This window comes from Enoplosus armatus, chromosome 22 (assembly GCF_043641665.1).
Source record: "Enoplosus armatus isolate fEnoArm2 chromosome 22, fEnoArm2.hap1, whole genome shotgun sequence".
Classification (NCBI taxonomy): domain Eukaryota; kingdom Metazoa; phylum Chordata; class Actinopteri; order Centrarchiformes; family Enoplosidae; genus Enoplosus; species Enoplosus armatus.
Window position 1 is genome coordinate 148,880 of NC_092201.1, and position 16,121 is coordinate 165,000.

The 16,121-nt window shown below is 41.8% G+C and overlaps 3 protein-coding genes across 3 annotated transcripts in view; 2 read left to right on the plus strand and 1 right to left on the minus strand.

Annotated features, from left to right (window-relative positions):
- Positions 1-332: 332 nt before the first annotated feature.
- Positions 333-5,084, plus strand: gcc1 (GRIP and coiled-coil domain containing 1). The gene is made up of 4 exons (XM_070929286.1): positions 333-363; positions 1,155-1,671; positions 2,318-2,983; positions 3,535-5,084. Exons 2-4 carry the CDS (start codon positions 1,300-1,302, stop codon positions 4,798-4,800), a joined length of 2,304 nt encoding a protein of 767 aa, XP_070785387.1. The 5' UTR covers positions 333-363; positions 1,155-1,299; the 3' UTR covers positions 4,801-5,084.
- Positions 5,085-5,832: 748 nt separating this feature from the next.
- dennd6b (DENN/MADD domain containing 6B) lies at positions 5,833-12,395 on the minus strand. The gene is made up of 20 exons (XM_070929287.1): positions 12,245-12,395; positions 11,385-11,423; positions 11,224-11,266; positions 11,034-11,143; positions 10,769-10,849; positions 10,311-10,416; positions 10,123-10,202; positions 9,345-9,407; positions 9,211-9,266; positions 8,628-8,750; positions 8,077-8,172; positions 7,900-7,994; positions 7,758-7,823; positions 7,596-7,660; positions 7,429-7,518; positions 6,784-6,837; positions 6,587-6,696; positions 6,322-6,424; positions 6,161-6,235; positions 5,833-6,029 (listed from the first exon to the last, which is right to left on the minus strand). Exons 1-20 carry the CDS (start codon positions 12,386-12,388, stop codon positions 5,907-5,909), a joined length of 1,722 nt encoding a protein of 573 aa, XP_070785388.1. The 5' UTR covers positions 12,389-12,395; the 3' UTR covers positions 5,833-5,906.
- A 1,771-nt stretch (positions 12,396-14,166) lies between these two features.
- The window catches only part of lta4h (leukotriene A4 hydrolase), an 8,030-nt gene continuing 6,075 nt past the window's right edge, over positions 14,167-16,121 (plus strand). The window contains exons 1-3 of the mRNA XM_070928818.1: positions 14,167-14,335; positions 15,847-15,977; positions 16,058-16,121. The exon at positions 16,058-16,121 is cut by the window's right edge and continues 57 nt beyond it. Of these exons, the coding sequence (XP_070784919.1) occupies positions 14,186-14,335; positions 15,847-15,977; positions 16,058-16,121 (345 nt within the window). The 5' untranslated portion in view covers positions 14,167-14,185. The remainder of the gene's footprint in view (positions 14,336-15,846; positions 15,978-16,057) is intronic.

The following is a 16,121-nucleotide window of genomic DNA, read 5'->3' on the forward strand; positions in this document are numbered from 1 at the left end:
ATCCACTTTATTGGCCAAGTACACATGTGTTGAGTGAAAATATATTTAGTCTAGACTGGTAATTGCACTTAAATTGAATTTTAAAACAACAAAACACACGTCTTTCATCGTGTGTTAAATTAACGCTGTCTTTTTCCTGACAACGTGAATGCAGCATCATATTCCCGCCTCCGCCTCCTCCTCCAGTTCCGGTTCAGGCCAACATGGCGGCTGTTAACTGACAGTCAACAGCTCTTCAGATTAAACTCTGAGTTTATATTCAGTTTTCTGATTAAATAAATCAAGTCAGAGACATTTTCTGATTTACTTCAGTCTGTTAAAACCAGTAGTTTGTCTGTAACTCTGCTGACAGCGGTTTACCAGGTAAGAACAGGAGAAAACTCGGAGATTAATGTCGGTGTTTGGTAATAAACGTCCAATTTTCAACATTAAAGTCAGTGTGCTGCGGTTAACTTCAGTCTGCGAGGTAACGTTATAAACCAACAAACTTCATATTGCACTTGCATTCATGTGTTAGTCTGTGTTTCTACTCAGTAGATCGGAAAATTGCAATAAATCAAACGGGAAATGACTGTTAAAGATAAAGAAATACAGGTTGAATTTTCTGCGTTTTATCTCAGTAAACTGAATATCTTTGAGTTTTGGAAATAAGACATTTGAAGACGAAACTGTGGAGGCCATTGGTGACTGGATGGACAGTTTCCTGACATTTTATAGACCAAATGAATGATCAAATGATTCTATAAATGAGAGAAAATCATTAAAAGTCCTCATCAGTTTCAGTTATGTCCAACCAGAAGTCCAAAAAGTTGTTTTATTTACAATCATATAAAAAACTGTTTGGTGAATGACTTAAACGATTAGTCAGCTGTTCGAATTGTTACAGATACATTTTCTGTCAATCGCCTAATTGATTAATCAGTTAACCATTTTAGCTATAATTAACTGAAGATTATTAACTGGTACTCACATCAGATTTGTCATTATGAATGTTAATTACTCAATAAAGGGTTTCAGTCACCAGGTCTGCAGTAATAAATGTTATTAAGTCATTAGTAAAGGTAATACAATACTAATACTTTCCACAGCTGCTGTTAAAATCCCGCTGTTTGTTTCATGTTTGCAATTTTTTAAAGGGAAGTGTCTCTTTTCAGAAACCAACAAATCCAGTTTGAGTCTGAGTTTTCACCATGATCAGTCCCAGATGAACCAGTTATGTTCCTGCATGATGATGGATCCAGTCTAACCCAACCCTGGTAGACCATCAGTCTGATCTGACCGTGGTAGACCATCGGCGTAATGGAGAAGTTCGGGATGAGTTTCGGGGGCGGTCCCAGCAGGAAGGATTTGCTGGACACCATTGAGTCCCAGAAGAAGCAGCTGGTCCAGTACCAGACTCGCTTTAAGGATGTGGTCCAGGCCTATAAGAGTCTTCTGAAGGAGAAGGAGGCTCTGGAGGCCAGTCTGAAGGTCCTGACAGTGACCCAGGAGGTGGACCTGAACCAGCAAGGCCAGGAAACCACCACCAATTACCTCCCAGAGGACGGCTGCTCATTGCACAGTGAGGACAGCGTGGACACGGCGGCACCTGTGGATACGCCTAGGGAAACCACCAGAGGATACCAGAGCGAGGAGGACCAGGGAGAACCAGGAGGAAAATGCAGCTCAATGGTAAGTTTTTAAATGTTTAGTGATCGAACACGACAAACACAACTAGAGCACCAAGAGAGCATGACGAACATGACTAGAGCGCTAAAGCCTTGTTTATGCTCCCGCGAGCAGGCCGTCATAGATGTCACATGAGCTTTGAGATTGCACTGAGGCGTTTATGCTTAACGGGCGATCCGTTGCAGTATCCTCTGAAAGAGGCTGCCTGGACGCTGTGGGGAGAAGGACTCTCCTTCCACTCTGGTTTTGTCTCCTTCCGCTAATCAACACATTCAGGTGACGCCGTCGTAAATGTCATGTTTGAAGTGTTTCCACAGACAGACCCGACATCAGCTGAGCGAAGTCTGTCGACATACAGTTTGACACTAATCGTTGTCCGTTTTCGCTGTAACTAAACCGTTGCTACTTTGGTTGCTACAGCTGATAGACAACAACTGGTGCTCTGCCAAAATGTCCCGTGTAAAACTTGCGCTGTAATGTTCCGTGGGACTGAAGTCCGCTGGTCTGTCTGCATTATGAAACGACAATTGCGCGTCTAGATTGAAAAAAAAAAAGGTATTCGGATGCTATCTACCTGGGTGGGCTGCCCAAGTAAAGCCTATGTGTGGGAAACACTGCAGTAATTTAACGTGATTATTTCTTCCTGCAGCATCTGAGGTCCGACCCTGATGCCAGCGGCTCAGAGATCAGCAGCATGGGGGCAGAGCAACAGCGACAGGCCACGCCCCCTCCCAGCACAGAGGTGGACCGCCGAGTCGCCCAACGGAAGAGCCAACTGAGCACACTCACCAGCGCCCTGGCCACTGTGACGCAGGAGAAGTCTCGGATGGAGGCGAGTTTCCAGGCCGACAAGCGTCAGCTGAAGCAGGAGGTGGAGGAGCTGCAGGACCGCCTAGTTGCCATGACGATGCAGCAGGAGGCGGAGCTGCGCGCCCTGCAGCAGCAGTTGGCTGAGAGCCGCGCTCGCATCATCACGCAGCAGCACGAGAGGGAGCAGGAGCAGGGAGACCACGTCCAGCAGCTGCGAGAGCTGCAGAGGATCCTGCAGCAGGAGAGAGACCTGCGACAGGATGCAGAGCTCCGCTTACAGGACGCCAATGCCACACTCCTCATGACATCACAGGTCGTGGACCGGGGGGCTGAGTCTGAGGCCCACCTGAACAAGGTGAGGGAGGAGAGAGACGAGCTGAGGAGGAGGCTGCAAGCCGCTGAGGAGGACCAGAAGAAACCAGATCCCAGAGTGGACGAACTGCAGCGAGAGCTGACGAAGCTGAAAAACCATTTCCAGCAGCAGTTCCACAACGAAACCAGGAAGGTAAACAGGAGACCAGAACTTACTAAAACCAGGTCTAAACTAACTAAAACAGATCCACATCAATACACAGACTATGGTGGGACTGAGGCCAGATCTAACTAAACTCAGGTAAAAACATACTAAACTAAATTAAGTTCTTTGTACGTGGATAACTGAGTTATCCGGATTCTTTGGTTTTTTGAAGCTGATTTAGAAGTTAAGTTTAGAAGATTTACAATGAACCACAAACAGGAAGTAATTTTCAAATACAAATGTCTGACCTAAAATTTATAATGAAAAAGTGTTTTTAGATGAGAACATGCAGCTTATTGAGAAATCATTATGGTCCGTTGGTGTAATTATGAAGAGTTAAACTTACACATGATAAAATATAAAACAAATAAAACTTTATAAACAAAAAGAACCAAACAAGATGTAGTTTGAGAAACTCAACTCAAAGATTCTGACTGTGAAAAGACAAATGAAACCAGAACATCTTCAGCGAGCGTCTTTAAGCGGCCTTTGCTTCTGACAGTCTTCGGTGTCTCACGACTCTGTTTGTGCATTTGCAGGCGTGTGATGCAGAGGAACGCGCTCGTGAGCGTGCTCAGGCTGCAGAGATGAGGGTTGCAGGTCTGGAGCAAAGAGTCTCTGAACTGTCAGAGCTGCTGGGTTCCTGTGAGAAGACGAGGCAGAAAGACCAGCATGCAGCTCAGAGACTCCGAGACCGGATCCTGCAGCTCGACACCGAGAACAAAACACTCGCCATTGCTGCCTCCAGCAGGACGACCTCTGACCTCAGCGTGGACGAGTCGCAACTGGATGTCATCACGCTGAAAGAGAAGCTGGAGAAGGTGAAGAAGTTGCTGCTGCTTGCAGCTCAGAGGAACCCGGACCAGAACATACAGAACCTGGCGGAGACTGAGGCAGAGCTCGGGGGAGACAAAGGCTCTGTGCTTTTTTACCAGCAGGAGCTGTGGCAGCTCAAGGACGAGTTCGAACGCTACAAGCTGAGAGCGCAGGTGGTGCTGAAGAACAAGAACGCCAAAGATGGCTGCCAGGCAAAGGAGCTGGAGGAGATCCGGGACCAGCTGTCGGAGCTGAAGGAGAAGTACATCAACCTGCGCATCCAGAGCGACGAGGCCGAGGCCCGACACCGCCGCGAGCTGGAGGAGCGCCAGCAGCAGGCGGCGATGCTTCAGCAGACCCACAGACAGGAAGTGGAGCGAGTGGAGGCGCTGCACCGCGACGACCTGCTGCGACTGGAGGTGGAGCTGCATAAACAGAGAGAGAGGACCATGGCGTTGCTGGACGAGAAGGACCAGGAGTTGGAGAGGCTGCGGGCCGCAGCACTCAGCTGTAGCAACGACACAGACAAGATGGCCGCCGACGAGTACGAGTCCGGCCCAGAGAGCGAGGGTGACATAATCAGCCGGGCCCTGCGACGGGCGACGCCCAATGAGCCCACGCTGCTGCTGTACGCCGAACAGCTGGCCAGGAAGGAGGTGGAGGTGGGCGGACTGCGGCGGCAGAAACATCGACTGGAGGAGGACATCCACCAGCTGCAGGCGAGGCTCATAGCTAACGGAGAGCGACACGATGAGGAGGTGACCGAGCTGCGAGGACAACTTGACAAACTGATCAGAGACCAGAGCAGAGAGGGCAGCAACATGGAGTACCTGAAGAACGTCATCTACAAGTTCCTGACGCTGCAGGATGCCAGCGGGAGGCAGCAGACGCTCACTGCCATCCTGACCATCCTGCACTTCAGCCCGCAGGAGAAACACAGCGTCATGAGGTTGCAGGGGACGACCTGGTGGACCGCCAACAAGAGATAATAAAACTCCTGAAAAATAAACTGTAATTAGTGTTTTCCTCTTAAACCAAATCTCAGACTCATCCATATATTATAGATATGAAGGAGACTGTAGTTCTGTTTCCTGGTGATTATCTGACGTTTAAATTGATAGAAAAACTTCATGAAGTTTGGTTTCTATCAGTTGCTCACTGAGCTGAGGTTCTATCTGAACGGTGTATATATGGATACATAAACATATAAATATATGACATCAGTGTCACTGTGAGAAAACATTCCACAGATAACGTTGGTTAATGCAGTTCTTCAAATCACTAACATGTATATTTTTGATTCCCTTGTTGAAATTAAACTATTTTTTCTGCTTCACAAACTCAGTTTGGTTCATTCTCAAATTAAATTAATTATAAATTAAATTCAGGTTCTTCCACCTTGTTTTATAGTGGAGGCAACATTTAAACTTAAATTAGTACTTAACAGTACATACTCTATATAAAAGAATGTGTGAATCTGGGGGGCGACCACCTCTGCTGAAATATTTTCTCATGAGAGCATGGCCAATACATGGATCATCAATATATTGATCATTTTGCAGCAGAAGAAACCATATAAAGAAAATTATACAACAAATGAGACAATGTGAACATGATTCAGGTTTTACTTTTCAAAGCAAAATAAATATTTACAGACAGTTGGGGAGAAATTAAGAAAAAAGGCAAACAACAGTATTAGTGTTACATTCACTGAGCTGTGATACAAAAATAACACTTCATCTGTTGTCAGCATTCACGTCTGATGTTATAATGAAGATTCATAGTTTCAACAAAACAGAAATAATGAATTAAATACTGTTCACTTTTCATTATAATGAGTAGAAATCTGAGTAATCTGTCATTTATTTTTTCATCATATTAATTTTTTTTTATTAAAACAGGTTTTCTAAATCATAATATTCCAAATGTGTGAAGATGAAAGTGGAAACGACTGAAAGAATGAAAAGAAAATAATTCGTCTCCAACATTCCACAGAGTATCAGGAATATTAAGTCCTAATATTTCCAGAAAAAGGTCAAAACATTTAGAGAAGTCGGAATATTTGGGGGTGTGTATCAGTGTGTGTGTGTGTGTATCAGTGTGTATTCAGGACAGTCTGCAGGTCTTCAGGCAGCGTTCTGATGATGGAGTTTATAAAAACATCCAGTTTGTCTAAAACTCCGTCCTTCACCTGCAGCTGCTGTCGCCGAGCTTTAATCTGAAAAACAGAAACACACTTCCTGTTTTAAACTTAAGTATTATTACTGATTGATGTATTACAGGGAGTAAAAATATGTGATATGAGAATGAAGTCACAGTATGTTTCAGCTGTGACTCTGATTCACTCACCAGTTTCTCTCTGAGCTTCAGAATCAGGTCCACGATTTCCACCTCAGACTTGTCTTTGGTCCAACTCAACAGGTCCTGAGAGACCAGAACATCAGGGTTACCAGATGTTTACAGTGTAACAGATGGTTACAGTCTAACAGCAGTCTGATAAACGGACTCACGGCATCACAGATGACCTCCAGGTGAAGACTCTCTAGTTTCTGAGTCATCTCTTTGTGTCGGTGACGAAACCATCCGTCAAAGTTCGGAGACCTGAAGAACTTCCTGTCAGGAGAACAGGAACAGGAAGAACAAAAAATAAAAGACCTTTAAAACTTCCTGCATGTAAAAACAAACTGAAGACATAAGTTGAACGCTTGAACGTGTTTTACTCAAAGTGACAACTTTATTCTCAGGATTGGTCCTACAGACACCTGTGTGACTCACCTGTACAGTCCCATCCAATCACCTTTGAGCACTGAGGTGAGCTGAGGGCCGGTGTGATCCAGAGTGGACATGAACTCATCCTGACTGAAGGGTCGAATCTGAGGAGGAGTCTGAACACAAACAGAATAAACCAGGTGTCATCTCAACACTGCTGACATCACTGTGAGGTCATCACAGGTGATCCACTTCCTGTTTACCTTCCAAGGTGTCACAGATCTCTGCAGAGGCATCAGGCTCGCCATGTACCGCTCCTGACAGACAAGACACAGGGTTGAACTTAATACAATAGCATCAAATTTGCTGCTCTAATTGGACAAACTGACATCACATGAGCAGTTTATGAATTATGAAAACTTCCCGCTCTTGATTTCCTGTTTCTACTCATTTCCTCTTCTTCCGACTCTTTGACTTCCTGTCAGATGTTTGAAGGTCTATTTGTATTTAGACTCAGATGTGAAGCATTCTGATACATGGTGTATTTATCAAACGCACCAGACTGCACTCACAGTTTGTATCATTTAATCAAAAGTTTGCATATGCATTTAAAAGAGGACTGCACTGATAACAGGATGCTAACGACTGACGACTTGTTTAGTCCGACTAATAGTTTAATTTACTCGTATCTAATCTTATCATCCTTGTCATGTTGTGACATCACTGACGACTGTCAGTCATACACGAATAAACTGCGAAGCGTTGCATTGTGGGATAGTTAGCAGACACAGAGTTCATGTTGGACTGTCAGTGTATTGAATAATGAAGTATCTGAATATTTACAGTCAGATAAAATGGAGGACAGGAAGTGACACGTGTTGGAGCAATCTGATAGGCTGTTTTCTCACCAGTGGGATGATGAAGCTCTGAGTGAGTTCTAGAAGGTGTCTCCTCAAGATGGCGCTCTGAACCTCTGAAGGTCTCTTCCTCTGAATTCCCTGCAGACACACATTTCTATGTTTCTATGTTTGATAAGAAAACATCTTTAAATCTCTTCATGTTGATGTTTGTTCACCTTCAACAGTCGCTTAATCAGAATCTTGTCTTTGTGTAGGAACGTCTTGTATGCCGTGTAGATACCTGCAGACAGGAAGTCAAGATTTATCCCAAGTACACAAAATATTTTGTCCAAAATATTTTATTCAAAATAAAACTGTTCTGGAGTCTGTTATGTGACCTGGTTTAGTGTCGAGTGTTTTCAGTTTGGACAGTTTCTTCACCTTCACCTGTTTAGGTAAATCACCTGAAAGAGATGAGACAGGTTTACAGGCGAGTCATTATTTCATCATTACTTCAGGATCATCTTGTCGTCTTGTTACCTGCCATCTTGATTTCTCCCAGTCGGACCACGTGAGGCCAATTCTGAAAAGTCTTAATGAAGAACGGATTGGTGACTCCCAGAACCACGTTAGGCCTGAAGAGGACAGACAGACAGATAGACGGGTGAGACAGGTAAGCTCAGAGAGATTGACAGACAGACAGATAGGTGTACTCACGGGGCCTGGGTCCTGGTGGTGTACTCTCTGAACTCGTTGTCATGGATGGTGAAATATGGACGGAAGTCGCAGCAGAACTTCAGAGGACTGATGGAGCTGAGAGAGGACACACTGTTACCACGGCAACAACACAAACACTGCTCCCCTCCAAATCTCATCTGGATCAATAAGAACTCCTGATTAAAAGCAGTCATGCGACCCTCCTGTGTTATTGATTACCTTCTGATCAGTGAGGGAGTGCTGAGCTGTTTGTCTGGTCTCTAATGACAATCTCTTTCTTTTGCACTAAAACAAATTGAATATAAAAACTGTGTGAAGTCTGATGAATGATGGCTGATAAAACCAACCAAAAACAATCAATCAAGTCCAGAACCTTTAACTGGTCTGACTGGAATGAATCCAGACTGAGCCCTGATTTAATTATAAAATACTTTCTGTTACAGTTAATGACAGAAAAGTTTTTGGCCTAAAACTGGAAATGATTCAGTTTCTGACCAAAGTTCAAATCTTAAGCAGAATATTGAGGGGAGTTGGATTGGCTGTTCAGTTACCTGACGAGAGCCAGCACAGTCTCCGAGGAGACGGTGGGAGACGGCGCCATGACAACCAGCGGTTCCCCTAGCAACATGAGCTCCCAGAGCATCTGCATCTGAATCAGGACTGACTGGAAACACCTGAGAGAGGTCAAAGGTCACATTAAAAACAAAAAGTTCCGATCATTATTCATTCATTGTACTGAAACACATATTTATCTTGGATTATTGGATTATTAATATTAATATGTTTCAAAAACCTAAAGACAAACATCTTGATCTGATCAGTTTATTTTATTAGAAACAGACATAATAACTGTCTTTGAAAGAAATTCAAACTTTTCTTCTGAAAACAACAAAAAGGTTTAAAAACTTCCATTTGTCACCTTTTTGCTTTTATTTCATTAATTTATTGACTTATTTTTTCTCTTTGATTTTTTTGATTTATTGAAGATCAGATGACGTAGCAGTGAATATATAATAATAATAATAATAATAATAATAATAGTAATACTTATAATAGTTATATGTAATAATAGTAATATGTATTATTATCGTTATACATATTATAATTATTATTAGAACAGAATAGAGAACGGACCTGAACAGGTCCAGTTCGTGGATGGTGGGCAGCAGAGTCGGAGCCGGGAGGAGGTCCTGAGGAGATAAAATAAAACTTTATTGTTCATTCACTCAGCTTGTGTTGTTCATAAAGAGTCACTCTCTCTTCCTGACCTCTTTAGCAGTCTGTCTGACTGGACTTCCTCCTGGTTTGTCTGTTTTTGAAGGAATCCGGACCTGACCATTTTAAATAAATTAAAACATATTAATCAAAAAAACAAACAAAAAAATGTTGTTTTAACAACGACAGAAAATAACGAGACAGGAAATATAGAAAGTTTAGAATCAGCTGTTCACATATGAATAAACATCTTTATCAGGATAAATTTTTCTTTTCTTCTGCTTTTCATTTATTAGACTTTTTCCCATAAACATGTCATTTGAAAGTATATGGACGTTCATTATGTTGTATATAACAATATGTTGTATATAAATATAATATCATGGTTCAGAGTTGTGTTAACCATCACGTTTTGTCAGTTTTGTGGACGGCTCTAAATACTACAATACCCATGAGCCTCAGTTGCTGTTGCTATAGAGAAGATGCCAGTCAGATGTGTGAATCAAAGCTCAGCAACATGGTCACTGAATTGATCCCCAACTGATCCATAATCAGCTGAAGGTTTTATCAGATTTCTACAAAGTCTTTAGTTTCAACTTGCTGTTAGCTACAGATTACACTGTGGCTGTTTGTTAGTGAAATGCACTCTGGGAGTCATAGTTTCTTCTCCTTCAGTTTTTATGTCCACAGACTTCTTGTATCTTTGACTTTTTATCAGAGAACCAGATATTTTCCAAATCAGATATTTTCTGATAAATTCACCTCAAGACCACGCCCCCTTTATGACCTATGAGGCCACTATCCTCTAAGACCACGCCCCCCACTGCTCACCTGTAAGACCACGCCCATCACAGGCAGATTGAGGGTCAGTCCGGGTATGGGTGAAGGCCATTGGTCGATCTCGTTGCACACTGTGAGGAAGAGAGAAAGACGAGAGGGGTAACATTTCACCAGGGTGATGTCATAATTATTAGTGTTCTGATTCGTCCATGGTCATGACATAAGCATGACATCATCACCTGCTTCCAGGCAGGGCTCCAGCTTCTCAAAGAACTCAGGAGCGACGATCTGCAGCAGTGAGTGGAACAGGTGAGTGTACGGTAACCTGGATACCAACACCAGAGACTGAAACACAGAGTCACATGATCAAACATCACAGGACCACGCAGCTGTCAGTCAAACTGAACAGGTATTAGTGCATGAACAGGTGTGAACATTTGAGTACAGGTGTGAACAGGTTTATCAGGTGTGAAGAGGTGTGAGTAGATGTGAGCAGGTGTCACAAGGTGTGAGCAGGTGTCACAAGGTGTGAGCAGGTGTGAAGAGGTGTGAAGAGGTGTGAGTAGATGTGAGCAGGTGTCACAAGGTGTGAGCAGGTGTCACAAGGTGTGAGCAGGTGTGAAGAGGTGTGAAGAGGTGTGAGCAGGTTTGAAGAGGTGTGACTGGGTGTGAGCAGGTGTGAAGAGGTGCCTCTGACCTTCTGGAAGTATCCTCTCTTCACAGAGACGTCCTTCACTTGTCTGAAATAGACGTAACCAAAGAAATGGGACACTTCAGTCTGCGGAGACAACAAGAGAAACAAGTTAAATCATTGATGAATGAAGAAAGAACAATAGTTTCAGTCAAAGTATTTAAAGACTCGTCAGTCGGATTTAAAGTGACAGCAGCGTCCAATCAGCTGCTCTGAGCTGTGATCAAATGAAATCCTTTCACCTCTGACAGGAAATGGCGCGTTTCCTTACCTGCAGGGTTACGGGGGCGTCTCTGTTGTAAACGTCCTCTCTGAACCTCGAAGCTCTGCGACCGACCGAATGACGTAACCTGAAGCTGAACTGAGTGTCACCGAGGCACCCTGGGAAATCAAGTAACACATGTGACCTTTGACCTCTGAGTCAGCCTAAAACAGTGTTACACAGTGTTATCAGACTTTACCTGAGTACGAGTCAGGGAAGGACAGGTAGCAGATGCTGGTTTTCTGACAACAAAACACAAAGACATATGATCAATAAATCTATAATCACTAGATTGATTGTAAATCTACAAAATGAACATAAAGACAGACATGAAGACAGATAAGTTCAATCAAAAATTACCTCCTTCTCAGTGAGTTTCACATCCTGAGGATAAACCAGCTGAAAACCAAAAACAAAGAAACGACTCACACCAAATCCCATTCAGATTTCTGCTAATTTAATGCATCGCTGCCTGTCGCCAGACTGTAAAATTAATATTATATGATGTTCACTGTTCACAAATCATCTCAACAGCAGCTGTCTTTTCCATAACAAGCACTGAGTTTTATTAAGTAACTAATAATATGTTACAGGTAACCTGACAGCTGCAGCCGCCAGCAGCATCTTCTAGCTGCCAGCAATCATGGAGAGAAAAGACTCACCAAATTCGATTTAAAATTCGGCATACTTAACAAGTATTTGCTTACTGCCACGTTGTAAAATGTCACTTTATACCGTTAACAAATCCTGAGGGTGTAATGTTCACTTCGGATTACATATCACCATCTCAACACCAGTCACTTCAATAAAATCTAAACATTTAGTTTATTGATTCATCTTTCATTCCCACAATCCTGTGATGAGTGGCAGCATTTAATGTTAAATTTCTAATTCATAACTGGAAGATGCATGCCGAACTCAACAGTAGACTCTCCTCAATGGTCAAAAAGGCCATTCTTTACAAAAAGCTGTATTTGCCGAAAAGGACAGCAGTTTTAGAAAATAGTCCGTTTTTTGAACAGAGTTTGGTTCATCTATCACCAACACCATAAAGAAGTCTACGGATCTGGTCTATTATTTTCGGTGTTTTCGGCTGAATGATTCCCGCCTCGTTCATCAAACATCTGAACATCTGTTCGGATCATTTATTTACTATATATCTGATCTATAACACTGATGATAAACGCTGCTAACGGTGCTAAGCTAACACCGCTCCGTACCTCTATGGCTTGTCCGAGCTCCAGGTCGAAGGTAACAACACACACACACTCCAACCAGGAGGAGAAGCGGGCCCACGGACACCGGCTGTCCCCGCTGTCCCCCGCATCACGTCGGGAAGAACTGGAGCCGTCAAACGGGTTCATCACGACCGGATCACAGCTCCGAAACCTCCATCGTTCCTCCTCCGGTCCTCCATCACAAGTAACGTTACAGACGCCGAGTGGAGAGAGTGACGCCTCTGGAGCCCCCTGCTGGTTAAGAACGATATTACAATTTATTACTTTGTTATTTCTGTTGATTAAAAACAATCACAAAAGCAAATATATATATATACATATACATATTATAATTATTAATTAATTAATATGAATAATAAGACGGGGAAACATAATGTAAAATATTAAACAGACAAATACAGACGAAGCGTGAAGATGAACATTCCAGTCATTTCAATCAAGATATTTTGTGTCTTTGCTGCTTTTTCATGTCGTATTTTTGCTTAAATATTTGAATTCAGCTGTACATCATGAAGAAACGGTTACTAAGTGTTTCTACATTCAAATGTTTTTCAATTACTACATATATTGTGTAGAAATATTATTTGACTGTGTGAAGAGATGCAAAATAATAAAAAATAAAATAAGTGATTAATAACTAGAAAGAATAAGGTATTAAAATATAGAAGAAGATTGTAACTGAAACCTCTGAAATGTGAAAAAGTCATTTTACAGCTTCTTTATTCTGAATTCATTTATTTTACGTCTATCTAATGTGGTTATTTGTCAAAAATCTAAATAAAGTTGAATCAAACTTGATGCTCCACAGGGAGGTAAAGCAGGCGAACAAACAAACACTGACTCCTGCTGTTTCTCTGCTCAGGTAAAAACACACATCCTCCCAGGTGCATGCTGGTCCTTCACCTTCCTTGTGTAACACCTGAGGTGCCCAATTCTTACAAAACAAACAAAAAAAAGACTAATTTAGCAAATGTAACGCATCTTTCCCCAAACACCAAACTGTAAAATGTCACTTCAAACCTTCAACAACTTGTTTCATTCTTCTCAACAACAATCGCTTCAATACAATCTAAATTTAGTGAATCTGCAGAGAGACAAACAAAAGTATTGTCTGTTTTATGGAGTTTGGTACAAGTGTCTCCACCACAGGGGTGTGGGATTGATGAGCACTGAGTTTTGTGAAGTAACTAATAACATGATGACTGATGATGAGATTCAGATATCAGCAAAATCACAAGAGAACCAGACTCCATTCAGAAATCTGCTCCTACACCTGCCCAGCTGTATGACGCCTGAGCTGCCCAAGGTTCCCAATAACAAGAATAATAATAATGATAATAATAATCATCTCTCTGGACTATATTTATACAACTAGTGTAAATAAAGTAAATGTCTAAAGCAAAGAAACATTCAAAACATTTTCTAGGTTTATTGACTTTTTATTAAATCTTAATGAATTATATCTGCGTTCTTTATTAAAGAAGATTCCTTGTTTTCTGACAATTTTGAATCTGTTTCATTTCACAATTAATATTTATAAATAATACTTGTGCTTCAAAGTGACAGTAATCTAAATCATTCTTTCTTTATGAATATAATATTTCCTAAAGGACAGAGAAGTTTAAAAGAAAGAAAAGGAAATCAGAAAATATCACATAAATAATTATGTATATATATATATAAAGCATATAAATATATAAAGTTGTTCAATTAATGGAAAGGTCCATTCATGTCATCATCAGTTACATATAATACATATAAAAATAAAAGCATGTGTTTAGCAGCGCCTGTGTTATGATGGCTCTTTAATTTTGAAAAGTGCGGTGCCGGATGTGTGTCGAGCATGTTCCGGTAGATAACGCGGGTGTCTGTGTGTCTGACAGTCGTTTCAGTCTAGTCTCTGTTGTTACCGGACAGACCATCATGTCTGCAGACCCGTGCTCCTTCTCCTCCTTCACCAGGTGCGTCACCAAACACCTGAACCTGTCCTTCCACCTGGACTTCGACAGACACGTCGTCAGAGCTAAGGTGGAGCTCACCGTGGAGGCTCTGGAGGACCGTTTCTCTGCTCTGGTAACGTTAATGGAGCCCGGTGCTCTGCTCCGGTACAGCTGCATGTTAGCGTCAAAGCTAACGGCTCATTCTGTCAGTGGAAAACGTTTGATAAGAAGTCTTGAAGTGCTTAATCCAGCTCATCATGAGTCAGTGACATGTACTACATTTATAACAACTAGAAGCGAGCTCTTATCATGTCTATAACATTTCTCAAGGAAGGAATCTTTAAATTGCGGTGTGTGTGAATGGAGTTTGGTGTGATTTACTTGAATAATAAAACGGAATAAACGGAATTTGTTGGGGCTGTGTGGTCTTGGACTTTGCCATAACGGCTGAGCTGTCAGAAAAAGGCATGTGTGTGTGATCGGGAAATTGTAACTGGACCTCAGTTGTTATTATGTGGACATGAAACTGAATCGGGTGTACAGTAGAGACTTTCACTTTGCCATCAACAGAACTTGCTGGAAGAAGTTTTCGCATGCCAGGTACGACAGTCAAACTTGACAACTGACTCTGAAGTTTAATTAACAGAATTTGCTCGTTGAATTGTAGAGAAATCTGGTGCTCTACTGTGAATCCTTCTTGACGTTTTTACATACGTTAGATGTCACTCATTAAATCGGCATAACTTAGTTCACTTGTTATTTTCACTCCCGGCAGTCACCCGTGAAAACGGCGAAATTTTCACTGTACCATAAGCTATTCCAACAATGTCATACTTTAGCTTTTGTAAGGTCTATAAATATTTTTGGGGGCTTTGAAATTTTAAATTGCTCAGTTTTTGGAGTTTGGCATACTTGTAAGAAAAACTGAGTATAGTGGGGCTACACTTTAAATTGCTATGTCTTAGAGTGGAGTTTGGCGTGACACAGTTGTTATGAGTAAGACTGAATTTATTGGGGCCATGTGATCCTAGACTTGAAGGCTGATCTGGCAGAAAAGGTGTATTCACCCGAGATCAGTGTTTATCTGGTGTACAGCAGAGCTGATTTTCACGTTGCAGTTTAATGAACAAAACTTGCCCTTCAAAATGCCAAAATCTATAGAACTCAAGGCAGTAATTCTGTTGATCATTGATACAAAGTTTTTAAAATCCTTTAGATGCCACACTTTATAACTTAATGTATTGTAAATTACGTAACTTAATAATTGTCTTTCAATAATTCAGCGCGGTTCTTTTGTTATTTCCACTCTCGTCTTTATCTTGCAGGTCGGAATCAGGGGAAAAAAGTTTACAATTAATTCAGTCGCTTGTGAAACTGTAGACTTTGTCACTAACCCATACCTGTTAATACAACTTATTTTATTGAGAATATAAGTCATTTTAATTTAAAAAACAGTATATTTTTGAATGGAGTTTGGTGTGACGTATTGAGATTTAAGAGTTGTATTATCTTGGACTTTGATTTGAAGGCTGATTGTCAGTACAGGTGTGTAGACCGAGGTCAAAGATTGACTGGTGAGGTGTCAGCAGGTCTGACATTAATCTCAGAATCTCATTAATAAAAGTGTCGTTTTATCTGCTGCAGACTTTGGACACCAGAGACCTGAAGATCGTCTCAGTGAACGCTAATGGACAAGCGGCCCAGTTTACGATGGGCCCCAAACACAGCTTCAAGGGGACACCGCTGGACATCACACTGCCCTTTGACCTCTCCAGGTGACCTCTTCTTCTCTGTCCTCATGTAACATCTTTTCAAAATAAAATGTAATCAATGTGTTCTGCTCTGGACCAATCAGAGGGCAGCATGTGATCATGGAGGTGACCTATGAGACGTCTCCGTCTGCGTCAGCACTGCAGTGG

Coding starts and splice junctions, on each gene's coding strand:
- gcc1 (XM_070929286.1), top strand. CDS start 1,300: ATGGAGAAGTTCGGGATGAGTTTCGGGGGCGGTCCCAGCAGGAAGGAT. Junction 1,672..2,317: donor GAGGAAAATGCAGCTCAATG/GTAAGTTTTTAA, acceptor TTCTTCCTGCAG/CATCTGAGGTCCGACCCTGA. Junction 2,984..3,534: donor TCCACAACGAAACCAGGAAG/GTAAACAGGAGA, acceptor GTGCATTTGCAG/GCGTGTGATGCAGAGGAACG.
- dennd6b (XM_070929287.1), bottom strand. CDS start 12,388: ATGAACCCGTTTGACGGCTCCAGTTCTTCCCGACGTGATGCGGGGGAC. Junction 11,144..11,223: donor CTTCCCTGACTCGTACTCAG/GTAAAGTCTGAT, acceptor TTGATTTCCCAG/GGTGCCTCGGTGACACTCAG. Junction 9,408..10,122: donor TGATGGGCGTGGTCTTACAG/GTGAGCAGTGGG, acceptor TAAAATGGTCAG/GTCCGGATTCCTTCAAAAAC.